This window comes from Taudactylus pleione, unplaced genomic scaffold (genome assembly GCF_031769625.1).
Source record: "Taudactylus pleione unplaced genomic scaffold, aTauple2 ptg000273l, whole genome shotgun sequence".
Lineage (NCBI taxonomy): Eukaryota > Metazoa > Chordata > Amphibia > Anura > Myobatrachidae > Taudactylus > Taudactylus pleione.
Window position 1 is genome coordinate 2331530 of NW_028284675.1, and position 19247 is coordinate 2350776.

A 19247-nucleotide genomic window follows, 5' to 3' on the forward strand; every position below is an offset into this window, starting at 1 on the left:
CGCGAGGGGGGGGCGGAATTAATCCTTAACTCGCCCTCCCTAATACAACAGTCTAGATCCGCCCCTGCCAGATACTGCATATGGTAAAGTGAAAGTTTGCAGGGCATAACAAAGCTGGGGTCCAGGAAACTGAATTCAATCAAAACAAATCGCAAGTTGCAAGCATAATTTTAGAAAATTGCTGCAATTCACAAATGTTGAGCTGAAAAACATCTGAATAGCAGCAATGTCAGCGTATTCTGAAGCCTTACTGTAAAGTACTAATTTCCCTAATTTTTGGAGCTTTTCTTTTCGGTTTAAAAAAAAAAATGAAGTCAGTTATATATTTCAGACTTTGCTGTTCAGATGATTATTTTACCTGTAGCTTTAATTTTATAGTTAGGAAGAATATATTAGTGTATCTTATGTGTTGTCCAAATACCACACTGAAGCTGCATAACGTCACTAATTCATATATTGTTTAATCAGTAAATACCTGATGACCATTACTCAGTCTAAAATATTCTCCTACATAATAAGAATCACATGCACATATTCATCATCAAAACAAATCCATTTTCCTGACTGTTACATAAACAAACTTCCCTCTATCGACTTATGTTTTATCAGTTTTCTGAATTATATTTCAGTACTATCAAAGACAGGGGTGGGGTACCTTTTTTTTGCATAGGGCCATTTTGATATATATTAAATTATTCGCAGGCCTGGTGCAGCCCACGCCCCCTCCGCGTGACATTACACAGGGCGGGGCCACAATTGCCGGTGATTACAGCAATACCCGAAGCATCCTGAGGATGCTCCGGGGAGCTGTAAGGCAGCGGTGTGACTGTCTGAAACGTCCTAAGGATGCTCCAGGCGGCACTGCTCCATAGATTCTGGCTGCAGGGTGCCATTCTAGGCACCCTGCTAGCCAGATGAGACTAGCAGAAAAAAGCTCAGAGGGCCAGACCAAATGATTCCGGGGGCCTTATACGGCCCCCAGGCCTGAGGTTCCCCATCCCTGATCTAAGACATGGTTAATAAACCATTTATTTTGCCTCTATTGTTCTTGAGTGATATGGGGGGTATCCACTTGTAGATATACAAACGACAGCACGATTATGACATTGCAATCGTGCTCTCGTTTGTATAACTAGTGATGTGCCTAGACTGAACGTTCACTCGTTCAGTCCCGGCACATCCCTCATCCCCGCACATGCTGAACCTGACGAGATCGTCAGGTTGACCAGCATGTACGGGCGATGTCGGATGTCAGAAGCGACCAGCGGGCACGCGCATCGCTGGTCACTTCCGACCACAACATGCCTGATGCATGCACGATGAATGTGCGATTTGCAAGCGATTGCACGATAACGATGTCATTATCGTTATCGTTATTGTTTTATACATATTTGTGTAAACAGTAAGAGGGCTCCCCTGTGAAATAACAATGGAAACTAAAAAGTGTATTTTATTGTGTTTATATTTGTGTACAAAGATTGTCAGACAAATCAGGTTCTTGACCTCAGGAACACAGGTAAAATAGGTATGTCAGTTCAATTCTGTTACTACTTTCTAATCAAAAACAGGTCATTCAACTATATTACAGATTAGTCTACACGGTGTCACTACTGTGTGGACATCCATGATTTTATGTATTATTGTTATATAATACACACATTTATTATTTGTCCAATGAGAAGACGTCAGGTGAGCTATTTAAAGTCTATTGCTCGTATTCAATTTGAGGCGAAATGTCGGAATCGGCGATAATTTATCGCCGATGACATAATTTTCGCCTATTTCAATTATCCCCGTATTCAATTACATTGACTTTTCGCCGGTGCGAAAAGTCAATGTTAAAAACGGGGATAAATATTCGCCAGCCTTTAGCAGGCGAAAAAAAGTGCAAAATCGGGGTTTAGGGGTGAAGGTTTAAAAAAAAAAATAGCCTGCACCCCTGGGAATGTCATTTAAAAATAAACTGCGTTAAAAAAAAAAATCGGGACCCCCCCCAAAAAATTTTTTTTTGGGGGGGGGTGAAAAAAAAAAAAAAAACTAAAAAACACTTCTACAATAGACAAATGAAATCCACAGGGGTTCCCTTGTATGCGGCAGGTGTTTTCTTCATTGCGCAGAGTAGCAGCAGGTTCATTTTTGCTGAATTTTTTTAATTAACTTTAGGGACTTAAAAATATGCTTACCCCCATTTTCATGTACCCCAAACTTGATAGGAATATTTATTTTAACAAAAAAAATAAACTAAGTGCTATTCTTCACCCCTTCTTCATAACCGCAAGAATGCACCTACTGCGTCTATTACAAACCCCGACTTCCATCAGCAGGCAAAAATGGGGGTACCCATGTCTGGACAACTTTAGGGGGATCCCAGGCACATTTCCCAAAAATTCCAGTTTTTTTTCGTAGATGGTGTAATAAGTCAATTGGAAAAAACAGGGATAAATTTTCACTTCCCTTTAGCAGGTGAAAAAAAGTGCAGAATTGGGGATTAGGGATGCAGGCTTTAAAAAAAAATAGCCTGCACCCTTGCGAATGGTCCCTTAAAACGAAATGTCCAAAAAAAAGTAAAAAAAAAAAAATCGGGATACCCACAAAAAAAATATTTAGAATTTTGGGGTAAAAAAAAAAAAAAGAAGTGGAACAATGTTTAAAAAAAGCAAAATAGGTTCAGGGGTATTCCGTAAGTATGCAGCAGGTGTTTTCTAGAATAGGCTGTTAGCGGCAGGTGCTTTTTTGCTGAATTAAAAAAAAAAATCGTTTAGGGACTTAAAAATATGCTAGTGCCCATTTTCAGGTACCCCAAATTTGATGGGACTACTTTTAAAAACGGAAAAAAAAGCTAAGTGCTCTTCTGCATAACTTTTTCAAAGTCAGGAAAAAAACACCGGCCGTGGCTATTTAAAAACGCGACTTTCTTTTGCAGGCAAAAACGGGGGTACCCATAGTGATCCCCCAGGTCTGGACATCTTTAGGGGGTTCCTACAATTATTTCCCGAAAATTCCCGTATTTTTTCGCCGATCAAAGTTTCGCCCGTTTCCCGATTTCGCCTACTTTGGAATTGAATATGGGGAATAGTGGTCACACGCGCGATACTCTTCCGCCTGGAAAACAGGCGAAGGAGACGAAAAGTCCAGCAGGCGAAAAGTCTGGACTTTTCGCCTCAAATTGAATACTGGCCTATATAGGTATCGCAATAATCTCCAGTAAACGTGAGAGCAAGCTGTTTTATAGAACTTATCTGGCTATTATAATTCCATACAGCAGCGCCATCTGACATCTGCTTCCTTCATGGATGAGGTCCTGAGAAGGCACACTCTCCATCTGTATAAGTATGAACTGCGGCAGAATTACAAGTGAAAGGTAATAAACAGATAGCCACTATAATAACACTGCATTTGTAAGGAGACTTTGACATTGTCAAGAGGAAGCACTCCACAGTCCACAAGAAGAATTCATTGTTTTTAAAAAATTATCAATACCTTTTTTTATTATTTATACTGACAGATTCAGGACATTCCAAAAAGGTCACCATTTTTTTGTTAACAATATGATTTGCAGACTGCAATACTTGGATATTAAAGTGGCCTTTCTGCACTTCTCGTAGCTCTTTACTTTAATTCACCCATTCTCATGAATACACTTGTGGCTTGACGGCTTAGCTGGTAGGGAACTTGTGGCCCTCCAGCTGCTGTGAAACTACACATCCCAGCATGCCCTGCCACAGTTTTGCTGTTAAGGCATGTAAAAACTCTGGCAGGGCATGCTGGGATGTGTAGTTCCACAGCAGCTGGAGGGCCGTACGTTCCCCACCCTAACTAGTCATATATTAGTACCAGGGACAGAACGCCACAGTTACAGGATGACAGAGAGCACTATCTGTGAATGAACCACTAGTATATAGACTAATCTTAATGTAAAGCTGCATAATATCAATGTAAACATCTCAATAATGGTGAGAAGAGAAGCAGAGTTACTAAGGGGTCTATTTACTAAGCCTTGGATGGAGATAAAGTGAAGAAAGATAAGGTACCTACCAACCAATCAGCTCCTAACTGCCATATCACAGACTGTGTTTGAAAAATGACAGTTAGGAGCTGATTGGCTGGCACCTTATCTCCGTTGACTTTATCTCAATCCAATGCTTAGTAAATAGACCCTTAAACTACTTGCAATACATATGAAATTATTATAGAATATGCTTCTTTCCTATAAGGGAAAATCTAGAATTTTAAATTTATTTTGCAGCAGCAGAAACAACATATTCTAACCATTAACTCAATAACTGCTCAGAAGTGTACATACTGTAAGTTAAAAATGATTTGTGCGAGCAGATACATAAAATAGTAACAAAATAATTAACTTGAATAAAAATATGTAGCAGACAACAAAGCATATTTGAGTATTATTTCATTACCTTGGCATATTCCAGTACTGTCCACATAAAAGTGAGGCTTGCACCGAGGCTGACATGTCCCATAAGGCTTTCCTCTGTAGACTTGAACTGCCTGAAGTGAGTCCTCTGGATTTGCACAGTGTGTGCAGTGGGAATCCTCTGGGCCCAGGCAGACACGACAAGATGGATGACAGACTGAAGATGTAAGGGAAAGCAGAGAACAGAGTGTCTGAGGTTTTTAGAAGATTTTAGAGGAAGAACAAACACATTTAATGTTAACTCTATTATGTATGACTACAAGGCAAATCTAACTATACATTTCTACATCTTCCTTAAATATAAAAATGTTATTCATAGAATAAACTAGCTAAAAAAAGGAAATGAACATATATTCTGTATCTAAACTCTTTTGATTTGCCAGGGAGACTTGTGAATTTTGTGGAGTTCTCCTGGAATCCCCAGTACGGTACATTACTCATCTTGCTCTCTTTCCTGTGAAGTGGGCAACTCAGGGCCTTGATGATCCAGTTGGCCTTATAATGATGTTGTGGACAAAAAGGACCATCATGCCTCCCAAGCTTGCCTTTTGGGCCTCCCTTCCAGGAGGGGGCACCATTATATTGGGACACAATGGTGACACTCCAGGTGTCCCTATGTTTTATTAAATCATCCTTGGTTCTCTTGCCTGGGGCTGGTGTAGAAAATTAGGTGGTCAGGCTACATTGTCTGTTGATAGAAATTAATGTCATAAAATGAATAAACCTATCATTTATTTCAATACCCTATTCATTCCAAACAGGCTTTTATATGTAGTGCAAAAGCTTGGAATCCCACTGAAATGAAAGGATTGATTAAATTAATTGGGAAAAATTCCATACTACTGTACTTGCATTGTATGTAAGCGTGTCCAGCACATATCAACTACAGGTACGTATACCGCATGTAAATCACATGCTGCATTCGAATTTTAAGTAGGAACAGCAAGGCCAGTGTTAGATAAGGAACACTTGTTTCATTCATACTTGCCTGACTACTTATGTCCGCCTATAAATGAGCCCGAAAAGCAGTATAAATACAACCACTCCTGTAGCCATCAGTGTGCCGTAACTAGCTATGGGCCGTAAGTAGCTATGGGCCATACCTAGCTATAGGCCGTACCTAGCTATTGGCCGTACCTAGCTACGGCCGTACCTAGCTATGGGCGACCGGTGCCATCGCAGATAGGGGAGAGGCTCTGAGGGTAACACTGTCAAACCCCCTCCCCAGCCTGGTACGGCACTCTGCAGCCACGATTGCTGCCGCAGCACCCGCGGAGCGTTCTGTGGCACCCTGCACAGTATATGCAGCCGATCAGGTGTTGCACTTATGCCGGCCATACACGATAATATTTTTTATACGGTAAGATTTTTTATATGATGTGCATGATTTTGATCGTTTGCAACAATCAATCGTGCATACCGTGTGTGGTTTGGCATGCTGTATGACGGCGATGCATTTCCCGCCATCCTACAGTGGTATCGTAGATTTTATGGAAAAACCATAAGAGCTGTGATCCGTCATGCTGTTCAATAGGTATACAAAGCATCTTGTAAGATGCATCGTTCACCATTCACAGCAGCATGCGATGCATCGGGCTGATTTTGAAAATGTACCAAGGTATCATACGTTTTCAAATCGCACCGTGTATGGTCCGCACATGATGTCATGCACTCAGTGCGTGGGGTCAGCACAGGGGGTGCAACCATGCCCTGTTACGGCTCTGGCAGCGCCCATTTTCTTGTAGCACACATTTTCTTTATTTTTCTCACAACTATTTCCTCCATGGTGAGGGAAGAGTCACACCATCACTGTGTTTTGCTCACCAGCCTGGCCCCAGGGGGATTGCTAGATTCTTCAGGGAGATTACCACTATTTCAGGGATCCTACCTGACATTCAGGTAGAGTTGGCAAGTATACAGTAATTCCATTGCAGTCACAAGTCTGTAGTGAAGCAACTTGCTCTTGATCCTCTCTTCCTGCCCCAGATAGATTTTGTGGGAGAAGATGTTAAATATAGAACACAGAGGTGAGAGGTGGATAAAAATTTAAGGGTTTATATAGGGGTAGTTAAAATGGAGGACTTTGATAGAAGAGGTTAGCAATTGAGGTATAAGGTGTATCGGGGCATTGAAAATGGAGAGCTGAGGAGGAATGAGTATTTAAGCACAGACAGCTCACGTGGTGGAGGGTAAAATAGAGGGTAAGAAGTTAGTTTGTGAAATGTTGAATCCATAATGCCAGCACAATACTAATGCTAATTAAAGCATTTTAACTATGTCGGCATGATAGCTATAAACATGCTGCTTTTATATTTGAATTTTATAATATTTATTGTGTAAAAAAAACTCAATGTTGTTTTATTGTTTATGTTATTTTTATACAATCAATTTCTGCGTGACTTTTATCTCTAATGAGGATAACAAATGCAGATACACCCAGGCCTTAATGGAAGTGACAGGAGGAGTAGAAGTCTCTTTTAAATGCACAGGGGTCCCAAAGATTATTGGAGAAAGGAATACATTTGTTACCAAGTAGATGGAGCACTATGTTTAGGAACACTGTGCACATTATTCAAGCTCTTTAAATCAATGTCCTTGCAGAGAGCGATGCATGTATTCAGGACACTGATACGGGTTTCAGAATACATACACTCACCTTTTTCGGCAATGATATTGATTTAAAAAGGGTAAATAAATATGGATGGATTGGACTAGGGAGGCCTCAAATCGATATCTTGACTAGGGCACCATGGGGTCTTAATCTGGATCTGCTAGCACAGGCAGATGGATCAGCTGTGGGAAGAATGGTCTGGATTCTGCTGTACATCTTTTGTACTGCACTTAAAATGCTGAAATCAACTTCAGAGACCTAATATAAAAATGACTACTACATAATCAGAGGATTCAAAGATGGACTTCAGTTGTATAAAGCTTCGATCCTTCAAATGTTCAAATATTCATTCATTTTCATTGTTTTGTGCTGTGTTGGTAAACGTACGACTAATGTAATAAAGTGATTAAAAACTACTTACTTAGAATAAATGTCCGTAAAGCAAAACTCTAAAAATATGCATGTTAAAATACTGTAAGTAAATGCATATGCCGAGTCAGATGCATTTGCACCAGGCTTATGTCAGGCACACATCAGAAACACATACCAAGTCATACACATCAGAAACACATACCAAGTCATACACATCAGAAACACATACCAAGTCATACACATCAGAAACACATACCAAGTCATAAGCACATGAAAGTTTTAAAATATTTATTTCGAAATCGAAAAACACATTTGCCATTAGGTTTGATTTAAATAAAAAACACTCTGTACAATACTATCCCTGTACACCAAAATCCTCATCGGATATGCCCTGGGTGGGGGAGCCGCATATAGCAGGCAATCAATAGTTTACCATACTTGGGTATCTAACTACCAAAGAACCCAGCCAACCTCTACAAGCTAAACATAGGCCTGGCTATAGACAACTACAAGGTTGGAATCACCTTTTACTCTCCTACCTGGAAGGTCCAACTTGATAAAAGTGCCTGCCCTCACTAGACTACTTTACATTATCCAATTATCTTAACTTATAAGAAGAGCCAATTAACACAGCATTTTGTCAGTTCCTATGGAAAGGTGCTTGCTCAAGAATCAGCACGAGGAACTTGTATCAATCCAGATCTAATGGGGGCATTTATTTTTTCAACATACATGATAACAATCATGGGGCTAATGTGGGATACTTTAGGGATTAGTACGTGGCCGAGATATATCGGTAACAACATGACAAGGAAATTCCAGTTTTCTAAAGCCGGGTACACATTAGATGATGTATTAGACAATTTGACAAATTCCAATGAATAGTCCAAATCGTCCAGTGTGTATGCACTATTGCGCACTCTCACACATTGTTCATTGCATCTTCAGGTCGGCCTGCAGTGCAGGCTAATCTGAGGATTCGAGGAACATGCTTCTGGATGCGGTGCGGGAATGACAGGCGGGGGTCGTACACCAGATTGTGCAGTGTGTACAGACTGCCCGATATATCATGCTGTCGCTGAGTACACACATCGTCTAGTGTGTACCCAGCTTTAGGGATAATCACCCGCACCTATGGTTATAATGCCAATAAATCAATTCATTTACCCCTGGTTCAAATTATGGACTTTCAGGACAGCATTGCTTCCCCTCCCTTCCATTCAATTTTTTGAGACTCTGAGCCATCAATGAGATGCTTAATTAACACACAAACTTGACAACTTCATTTGCATTTATTAGGGCTTTCCCAGGAGCCTTTCTTCATGCTCAACATTACACTGGCTCAGTTATTATCCAGCTCTAATTGGAACAACTCTTTCTATAGACTGTTGATACAAATCTTGACTTCTAGTAAAACGATATCCAGTTCAGAATTATTTTCTGAGAGAACAGATTAATCTTAAAATACTGCAGTGGTTAAATGGTTACCCCACCTTGATATTTTCAGATATTATTAAAAAATTAAATATCTCTTGCAATGTATATGGGCTATATTGAACTGTTTCTCAATGTCTTTTTTTTTCATCAGACTTACTTAACTCCACAACCAAAATTACTGATAGGACTGATACCAACATTGACATGTCCTAAATACTTTTGCCTGTTATTTAAGAAACATGCTGAAATTAATTTAGTAAATTAAGTACCATTTGGGCTATATTAGGGATGTTTTGCTTTTTTCATGGACAAGGACTAATACAGGGATTCAGGAAAGCTATCAGTGCATCGTGTAAAGAACAATGGCCCTCATTCAGAGCCGCACGTTAACAACAGTACGCTCGTTGCGTTCCGATGTTGACTAACCGCGCATGCGTCGGTGTTACACTGCGCATGTGCGTACGGCAGATTGCGAACTTTTTTTCTCTCGTTCCTAAAATAGCGTACAGGAAGTGACATGTCAAATGTGATTGACAGAACAGGGCGTTTTTGGGTGTTGACGGGGGTGGAGATGAAAAAACGCAGGCGTGGCGAGGCGTTTTTGGGGCGTACATACATTAGCAGATGCGAACGTCAAATGTGTTCGGACTGTCTCATACGTCACTGGAACATCCGCTTTCCCTTCAAAATGCTCGCACAGCTTAGGGTCAGGATTACTCGACCACATTGGCGATGGCCTTCTCCTCCGTCCCGGGACTCAACGATGGTGCTGCGATTAATCGCGGCTGGTCAGTAAAGTAATTAGTGTTGGATTGAAAACCGGCTTGGTATGTGTTTGGAAAGCAGTTTATTGGGATAGCACAAAAGCGTACGCAGGTGGAAATCAGAGCTGCTAATGTCATGATTACACAATCAATTAGCGTACATTTTTGGTGTTTTATTTTGGCCACAATTTGTTGGTTATGGCCTATTGTAACAATAATGTCATCATGTTTTAATTAGCTCCCCTTTTTTTTGGTTTACTGTGGAATTTGCATCGCTATGTGATTTTTTAAACGTTCCTTAAAGAGGCCTTTTTTTTTTTTTTAAGAGGGTCAGTTTTTGCCTTTAGGGCCAGGATTAAATGTAACCCATTTGGACAATAATGTCACAATACAATGTCAGTTTTTTTATTTAAATTTATTGTTTAAACACAAACAAATTGGCCTAATATTTTGTTGCCTTTTTTTTGTGGCAAAGATATTTGTTAAAAAAAAAAAAAAAAACATAACTGGTAACATAAACGTAAATACCAAAATTAAAAACATTTCACAAGAAAGGAGAGGGAAGTTTTGACCAGAAAGGAATATGAGCCAAGCACAGAAGGAGTGTGGGAAAAGTCGCCATTGCTGTCACCGTTTTCTCGCCCGTTTGGCTGGGTGAGGGTGGGCGCCAGACCGGGTCCGGGATGCCATCGGGCTGGCCTGTCCAGAGGCAGATGTTGTGGCCTCTGGACTAGGCACAGGGCTAGGCACATTTGGAGGAATGGCTGATGTGCCAGAGGTGGAGGATCCGGATGTTCCGGCAGGAAGGGAGGTCGGCTCCACCATGTGCTGGCGAACGAGCTGCTCCAGGGCATCGGCGATGCGGATGTTGGCCCTGGTATTTTCCGCCAGGGCCTGAGCAATGGTCACGTTGGCTGCAGCATTTTGCTCCAGGGCCTCAGCCACCCGTATCAGACTGGCGTCCATCCTCTGCAGAATCTCCATATGGAAATCCAATTTAAAATTGAGTTCTGTGAGGAGGCCCACTGCCTGCGAGGGGGCACGCCCTGGACTGGCTTCTGCAGGGTCCTCAGCCGGATGTACTGGTTCCTCCCCTGCAGAGCCAGCAGAAATTCTGCGGCCAAGGCTCCCCTCTGGAGCAGACTCATCCGCCTCTGTCTCTGTTAGGAAAAATGCCAAAAGACTCACATTAGAATCTACATATTGGCACAATAGCATTTCAGAGTTGGTGACATCACAAGACTTACCTTGGCCAACATGAGGAGCCGCAAAGTCTGGCATGTCCGTATCCATGTTGGACACGCCAAACACCTCCACAGCCTGCACACACCCCTGTGCCAGCTCTTCTAAGTCTGTCAACTCCAATGACACAGGGGTGGGACCCCCACCTGTCCCCCTTGCATGCCTAGCCCTGTCGGCAAGTTTTTGCTTGAGACGATATTTGAAGTCTGCCCATCTGTGGAATGAAATTGGAACCATTATCCTTTTTTTTACAATGGGGTTTGTTTATAGGATGGGAAAGTGTTTACTTACCGCCGTTTGACATCCCGGGCTAGACGGACATAATCACCCACCCTATTGACAGCAACGGCGACCTCCTCCCACATTCTCCACTTCTGGCTTTGGCTCATATTCCTGGCTGCCTGGGGCAGGATGTCAACGCACTTCTGGATCAAAACCTCCATCTCCTTGTTTGTGAAATGTGGCTGCCTTTTTTTTTTGGCAGCTTTGGCGGGTTGACTGGGGCCAGCAGTCTCTTCCATGTCATCCTCCTCACCTATTTGGGTAAATATGCAGATTTAGCCACTTCACAACTTGCACAATATTATGTTTTAAAAGAATCATTGAGACAAAATGCATGAAGGCCTTACCGCCGGAATTTTGGCCATTGTTTCCCTGGTCTGAAGCCATGTCTCTGCTTCCAGAATGAAATCAACCAGAAATTAAATGTGATTTCGTGACGTATTTATACATGCGTCCTTAGTTTGCGGCCGCATCATTGATTGTGCGTCCCTATGATTCCTCCTTAATTTGTGCGGGAAAATAAACACTATTTATGGCTTGGTGTGTGTGGAGTCGAGGTTGCGTTGTTGGATTGTTGGCGGTTAAGTTGGTTGGATTTTGTTGTTTGCGGTTGGAGGATTTGGCGGTGTTTGGATTTTTTTTGGTTTGCTACAGTTGTTTTGGTTTTCCGTTCGCATTTTTTTGGTTTATTTTTTGCCATCGTTTCCTGATTTGGTAAGTTTTGTGCAGTCTAATTTGTGGCCAATTGGTGTCTACTTCTGGTTTTTTGTTTGATATTTTTTTTTTAACACTAATTTCATCTATTTTAGTTTGTTTTGGCTTTCGGACCCAAAGACCTTTTTGAGGGAAATCTTATATATTCGATTTTGGTAAGTCCATTATTTTTCTTGCATTTGCGAACTAATTAACGCATTTTGGACTGTTGGTGTAGTGACTTGCATTTGCGAACTAATTAACGCATTTTGGACTGTTGGTGTAGTGACTTGCATTTGCGAACTAATTAACGCATTTTGGACTGTTGGTGTAGTGACTTGCATTTGCGAACTAATTAACGCATTTTGGACTGTTGGTGCAGTGACTTGCATTTGCAAAATAATTAACGCATTTTGGACTGTTGGTGTAGTGACTTGCATTTGCGAACTAATTAACGCATTTTGGACTGTTGGTGTAGTGACTTGCATTTGCGAACTAATTAACGCATTTTGGACTGTTGGTGTAGTGACTTGCATTTGCGAACTAATTAACGCATTTTGGACTGTTGGTGTAGTGACTTGCATTTGCGAACTAATTAACGCATTTTGGACTGTTGGTGTAGTGACTTGCATTTGCGAAATAATTAACGCATTTTGGACTGTTGGTGTAGTGACTTGCATTTGCTAAATAATTAACGCATTTTTCGAGGCTTATTCATCATGTAAACCAGTTTTGCTTTTCCCTTTTCCATTTTTGGGGTCCATTTGACCCCTATTTGACGTACGGTGTGCAATGTCGTTTTCATCGATGGCCAAATGTGTGTTTCGCCTATTTTATGTGTTGGCTTGCACCAATTTGACAAACATAAAATCACCCTCTAAATTTTTGATGTCTCATTTTTGGCTTTTTTACAGTTTATACGTATCATGACAATACCCCGGCATGTAAGCAGCTATGGATGGTATCATAAAGCTAAGTTGTTTTATGTTACTTTTGGGGTGGCTCAAAAGCCTTACATTGTAAACTTTGAATTTCAGGTAGATCTGGGGCGAATTGTTCTGGCCCTGCTCCCGGAAGACGACCAACCTCAAACTCGTCCCAGGCGTAGGCATCGTAGGCATGCAAGGCCCCAGATATTTCGAACACGTGTCACCCTTTTTGGAATGCCCGATGATAAGGTTTTAAGACGCTACCGTCTACCTCCCAAAATCATCATAGACACTCTCTCATTAATAGAAAGTGATCTTGAGCGGCAAATTGACAGTCCAACAGCAATACCACCACTGACGCAATTTATGGCGGTGTTACATTTCTGTGCCTCAGGATCGTTTCAAACAACGGTGGGAATAGTGGCGGGCATCTCCCAATCCTCCTTTTCCCGGATCCTGAGGGCAGTGATGGAGGCACTTTTCAAGCACCTCCATCATTTTATTAAAATGCCTTTGGATATGGGTGCCCTTAGTGTGGGCAAGGCCAATTTTTACCAAATAGCTGGCTTCCCACACATCATAGGGGTTGTGGATGGTACTCACATACCACTTCAGCCTCCAGCACGGCTGGAGGCAATATTTAGAAACCGTAAACACTATCACTCCCTGAATGTAATGGTGGTATGTGATGCCTCCCTCCAGATCCTGTCCCTGAATGCTAAATTACCAGGAAGTGCTCATGACTCCTTCGTCATCCGGCAATCAGGGATATGGCAGAAATTAACCAACCTACAAGCTGGTGATGCGTGGCTTTTGGGTAAGTGGAGACCTTTAGTACATAACAATGTTAAGCTTGATACACAGTGTTCCTGATGTTGTCTATTTTTTTTCACAGGAGACAGTGGATACCCTTGCATGTCCTGGCTGCTCACTCCTTATTTGGCTCCCACACCAGGGCCACAAAGTGCGTATAATTCCGCACTTACAGCCACCAGGCAAGTGGTGGAGCGCTGTATCGGCCTTTTAAAAGGCCGATTCAGATGCCTCCACCGCTCTGGTGGCGAGCTCATGTATGTGCCGGATATGGTGTCTAAAATTGTGGTCCTGTGTGGGATATTTCACAACATTGCCATAAGGAGTGGTGTCCCAATGCAGCCAGAGGATGCCTTACCTGAGGATGGCCCCCCCGAGGTTGGTCGGAGGTCAGTATGTGGGGGGGCCATACGCGATGATGTTGTTACCAGATTTTTTAGGTAAGTTGTAACAAAACTACAGTGTTTATACCTAATGTGTTTGTGTTTGTTTGCGAACATCTAATTTTGTGTTTTTTTTCTCACCATCTTCTGTTTGTTCACATAATCTTTGGCACTCCAACGCTCACTACTTCCTGCTACCCTTACCAAACCTGGATCTGGTCCTTTTGGGCATATATTCTGGAACCCATATCGCAACGCCATGTTTGTGGAATCATGTTGGCATGGTCCTTCGTCAACCAGTTCTTGATTTTTTGTTTTTATTTAATTATTTCTGGGTATGTGTTGTATTTGAATTTATCACTGTGTTCTTTTTTTGGGAGTGACCACTTTGTTTTCTCTGTTATGTTGTGAATAAATGTTTGGAGAGTGAAATGGTCTTCCTTTTTTGGGACGTTAACAGCAAGTGTAACCAGGTTAACACAAGTTACATTTGACTAAGGGGTAATCCAGTACTGACGCCAGTTGAGCTAAACTGAAATGTTTTCAGCTTCCCAACCCACACCAAAAGGAAGCCTGGCCCAACCTTGGGATTTGTAAGATTGGCCTAAGCAGCTTGCGCACCAACTAGGAACCTGTAAAATGTAGAAATATGTAATTGACACTACACCCAAAAAGGGAAATGACATTGTTACTGTTATGTGTTTCTTGTGTCTGTTTGACATACAAAGACAAAACCCAATCTAACTTTTAAAAAAGGGAAATCCTTGCAGGAACAGTCTACTTATGTCAGGCTAAACTATCTTGGTTTTGGATTTAAAAAATGAGCCAGAACGTATATTTGTATGAAAAAATTTATTTTGAAAATTTAACAAAACTAAAAAAACTACTGGCGAAGGAGGCCAGACAGCCGGTCGAGGGCCACAAGAATGCCAATTACATGTTGGCGCATCTGGCCAACACTATCCGCCACCTCTTGCCGACGCCTCTGTTCCTCTGTGGGTGAGAAAAGTGTGTGGGTTAATACAACAATAGGGAATCCACATTAAAAAAACAAAAACACAACGAAATCACTCCTAAACCTAAAAAAAAATAAAAAAAGGGGGTGCTGGCAAAAATACAAGGCCTATGTACAAATTCCCACAGGTGTGATATGTGCATGTTGAAATCACCAGGAAGAGGTAAAGGCAAACTGCGAAATCACCAAAAGTCAAGCCACAAAAACACAAAGAAAGGCACGACACATGATTACATACAAACAGTTTGTGCTTTAAAAAAAAACAAAATAAAAACATACCGGGAGCCAAAACGGGAGCTCCGGAAATGCCTCCATGATCCTCCTCGGAGGATCCGTCATTCCCCAAAGAATGGGGAGGAGTTATGATGGACTCCGGGGAGGGGGTAATTGGAAGAGGGGTGGGTGGAGGAGAGGGGGAAGTGGGACGGAGGGGAAGGAGGCCCGACATTTCCGGGAGAGGGTCTGGGAAGGATGGGGAGGAGTGGGGAATAGGGGAAAGATTTGGGGTGGAGTGTTGGCTGGGGGTTGGGGATAGTGGCCGGGAATGCCGTCTGGACGGACGGTGACGGCGGAGTCTTGGCTGTCCCCCTAAAATATGTCAAAGAAATTGCGGTTAGTTTATGGACAAATCCGGGGACCAAAACTAAAAAAAAAACACAACCCAAAAAATAAGCCAAATAGGAGTAGAATGAATAAATCAGAAATAGAGGGAAAACATGCACACGCAGATATGAGTACAAATAATAAATAGGACAGACAGGAAAACATGCACACGCAGATATGAGTACAAATAATAAATAGGACAGACAGGAAAACATGCACACGCAGATATGAGTACAAATAATAAATAGGACAGACAGGAAAACATGCACACGCAGATATGAGTACAAATAATAAATAGGACAGACAGGAAAACATGCACACGCAGATATGAGTACAAATAATAAATAGGACAGACAGGAAAACATGCACACGCAGATATGAGTACAAATAATAAATAGGACAGACAGGAAAACATGCACACGCAGATATGAGTACAAATAATAAATAGGACAGACAGGAAAACATGCACACGCAGATATGAGTACAAATAATAAATAGGACAGACAGGAAAACATGCACACGCAGATATGAGTACAAATAATAAATAGGACAGACAGGAAAACATGCACACGCAGTTTGCCCCACAAACACAAACATGAAAACCACAATACATAACACTTACTTTCCAGTATCTGCATGCGAAAGCATGCCAGCAAGCGGGGCGTTCGCCGTTGCAGGTCGGACCACCTGCGCTCCAGCTGCCCGATGTTGCGGCGTGAGCCGAAGGACCGCAGGCGGGACCGTGCCTCCGCATACGCGGAGCGCTTCTGCCGGTTGCTGATGGGTGGAGGCTGGCTGGTGATCCGGCGATCCATGACCTCCGTAAGCACCAGCAGCTCGCGCCTGGTGAATGCGGAGGCTCTCATGATGGCAATGGTGTTTTTCATAAAAATCATTTTTGATAAAGTGTGTAAAAATTTTCTGATTGGCTAATGTATTTTGGAAATTAACAGGAGCAATTTTATTGGTTAGTGTATGAGTCATGTGTTCGACAGGGCCAGAAATCTCTGGAGAGTTATGATAGGCTTGATGCAGTGACATGCGTAAGCAAATTTAAATAAAGAAATGAACCCAGGGAAATATGCGGGGATCCACAGCAATAGAACAATTGTTTAATTGTGGTTCACATGTTTTTTGAACAATAAAAGCGAATGTTTCATCCGTACGTATTCTGCGGGTAAACACAAACACGGACAAGAGTAAAGTTTCTTGCATTGTGTTGAAAAAAAACAAACAATTAAGCTAATTGATACATTGATTGGCATGATACGATTGATGGAGGTAGGCAGAATAAAGGAGCAGGTAATCGACATCTGACAAGGCCACTTCCTGTTTATACTTGTGCGTGCGTTCCTTTCAAGCCATTTCGGGGATGTACGCTCGCTATTTCGTACGCTCGTTAGTTAGAGGAGGGGTCGTCAGAGTTTAGGGAGGAATTTTAGATGCGAACGAAAATACGAGCGAGCCATTGAATTTAAATATTTTTGTACGTACGCCTAACGTACGTGCGCCCGCTTGCGAGTGGGTCTGAATCAGGGCCAATATTCCCAACACTGGATAGCTTTCATTTATACATACAAAAATTTTTCCATGTCTTTCAAATGGACTTGTTTGAAGGAGAGACAGACTAAGATCCCTTGGCGCCCTAGGCAAGATACCAGTTTGGGGTCCCACTGATCCATTCATACAGTACCCTACTATTTACTTAACCTACATACATTAGGAAAGTGCTATAGCTACTGTACATTAAATGCAAAATAAAAACACCAAATTATATACACACAAGGTGCAAGAGATCCGCCGTCTCGTTATAATATAATAATATATGTCAACATTCGAAAATGTTGACATGGTTAAAATGACACCAGAATGTCGACATACATTTTTTTCAATATTTTTAGTGTCAGGTTTAGGTTTAGTCTTTGGGTTAGTTTTAGGCTAAAATAAGCAAAAATCCTTATGTCGACATGGTATGAGCATGTCAACATATTTTTTAACCATATCGACATATTGGTAGACATTCAGAACCTGTCGATTTTCTAATGTCGACTTTCATACCACACCCATCAGCTGCGACCAATTCAGCTTGGTGTATGCATTTTTTTGTGGTCATGGACAGTTCAAATTTGTGAATTTGTTTATTTTGCACTAAATAAACTGGGGTACAGCCAACTAAAGGTGCCTTACACACTAGGTGATATTTTACACGGTTTACCCGATTTCGATGCATCGGAACGACAAATCGTGTAAAATATGTCAAAATTGCGAGTGTCCACTCACGATGCCGATGCGCATACCCTCTGGTCGTACATCGCATCTTTAGATCTTGCCTGCTGCAGGCAAGATCTGCCAATCAGGGACACGATGCACTGGAATAGTTAGGAGGCACGATAGATCGTTTGTCACATTGGACAGTTTTTAACACCAAATTGTGTCCAGGACTGCCAGGGAGCTGCTGGGGAAAGTTCAAGGGAAATCGGACACGATATCGCATCGTGACCACATCGCATAGTGTGTAGGCACCTTAAGCATCCACCCCTAAAAAAAAATGTTGTAGAAAAATATTAGATTAGTTCATCGCTAGCTTACTCACAGGTCTAGTCAGAGAACTAACTAGCAATAAGCTAGATGTATAGGGATGACTTGTCAATTGATGTCAGAGCAGCCTCTATTTCTATACAATAGATACATGATAAAGAAATATAAAAATTCCAAACAATAAAATAAAAAAACTTCTATTAATTCTCATGTATGTAGGATTGTAGGTCAGTTTTCTTGACCATTTATTCTGAGAGTAGAAGCCTGTATTTCTAATCCTTCATGTGTCCCAAGAGTTATTAGCGATCATTATTTACTAAAAGGCCATCGGGCATAACTACTAGAACGCTAAAGGTCAGTGACCATACTAAAGGTCACTGAGAGCTTATTACTGGTGATAATATTTGACATTGGCTCTTGATGCTGTGGATGTTATATTTTTCCTACATATTGACAGCAAATTATTGCTTAACCACAAAAAATATTGTTTAATTTAATAATTTTACATTATTGCCTGTGGGCTAATATGTAAGCAGTTTGTTAAGCAGCTTCTTGGTGTACTCTTTTTATACTGTGTATGCCTTGGAGGTAGCAGCCAAATTAGGAATTGATTTCATTCATAACAGACAAATGTGAGAGTTTTCCATAAAGTATAGTAACACCAGAAGTGGGAGATGTGCCAGGGAGAAATTGCTGTGTCAGTGTTTTGTTTAATATATTCTATCTAAAATCATAATGTAAGTCATAGAGATTGGAGAACTACAAATGTATACATGGTAACGGTAAGACCTGATTGCTCTTGTGTGCTAGTTAATGGCTGTAAGTGACTGCAGCTTTGACACAGCACATTCCTGGTCATTTTGCAACCTGAGCCTCTAGTACTTTCACATCCTTGACACACACTATAACAAAGATGTAACTTGATTCATTGCAAGACATTCCCACAAAGTTGAACCCACTATATTAAACTTGTAGATAGAAAGTATGTATTTTGTTATGTAATGCACTGCAGTCTAATCCCCCCCTCCCCAGCCTCTTCCATATTATAGGCATTGCTGAGAGCATTTAAGCCACTGTGCTGATTTTCTGTATGACACCACAGCTAACGTTCCGGAGGCCTGCTTGGGGATCAA

At 41.5% G+C, this 19247-nt stretch overlaps 1 protein-coding gene across 2 annotated transcripts in view; it reads right to left on the bottom strand.

Moving 5' to 3' along the window:
• FRAS1 (Fraser extracellular matrix complex subunit 1) overlaps positions 1-19247 on the bottom strand; it is a 539698-nt gene that overhangs the window by 201545 nt on the left and 318906 nt on the right. For both annotated transcript variants that reach the window (XM_088481448.1, XM_088481449.1), the window contains exon 18: positions 4416-4589. In XM_088481448.1, the coding sequence (XP_088337574.1) occupies positions 4416-4589 (174 nt within the window). The remainder of the gene's footprint in view (positions 1-4415; positions 4590-19247) is intronic.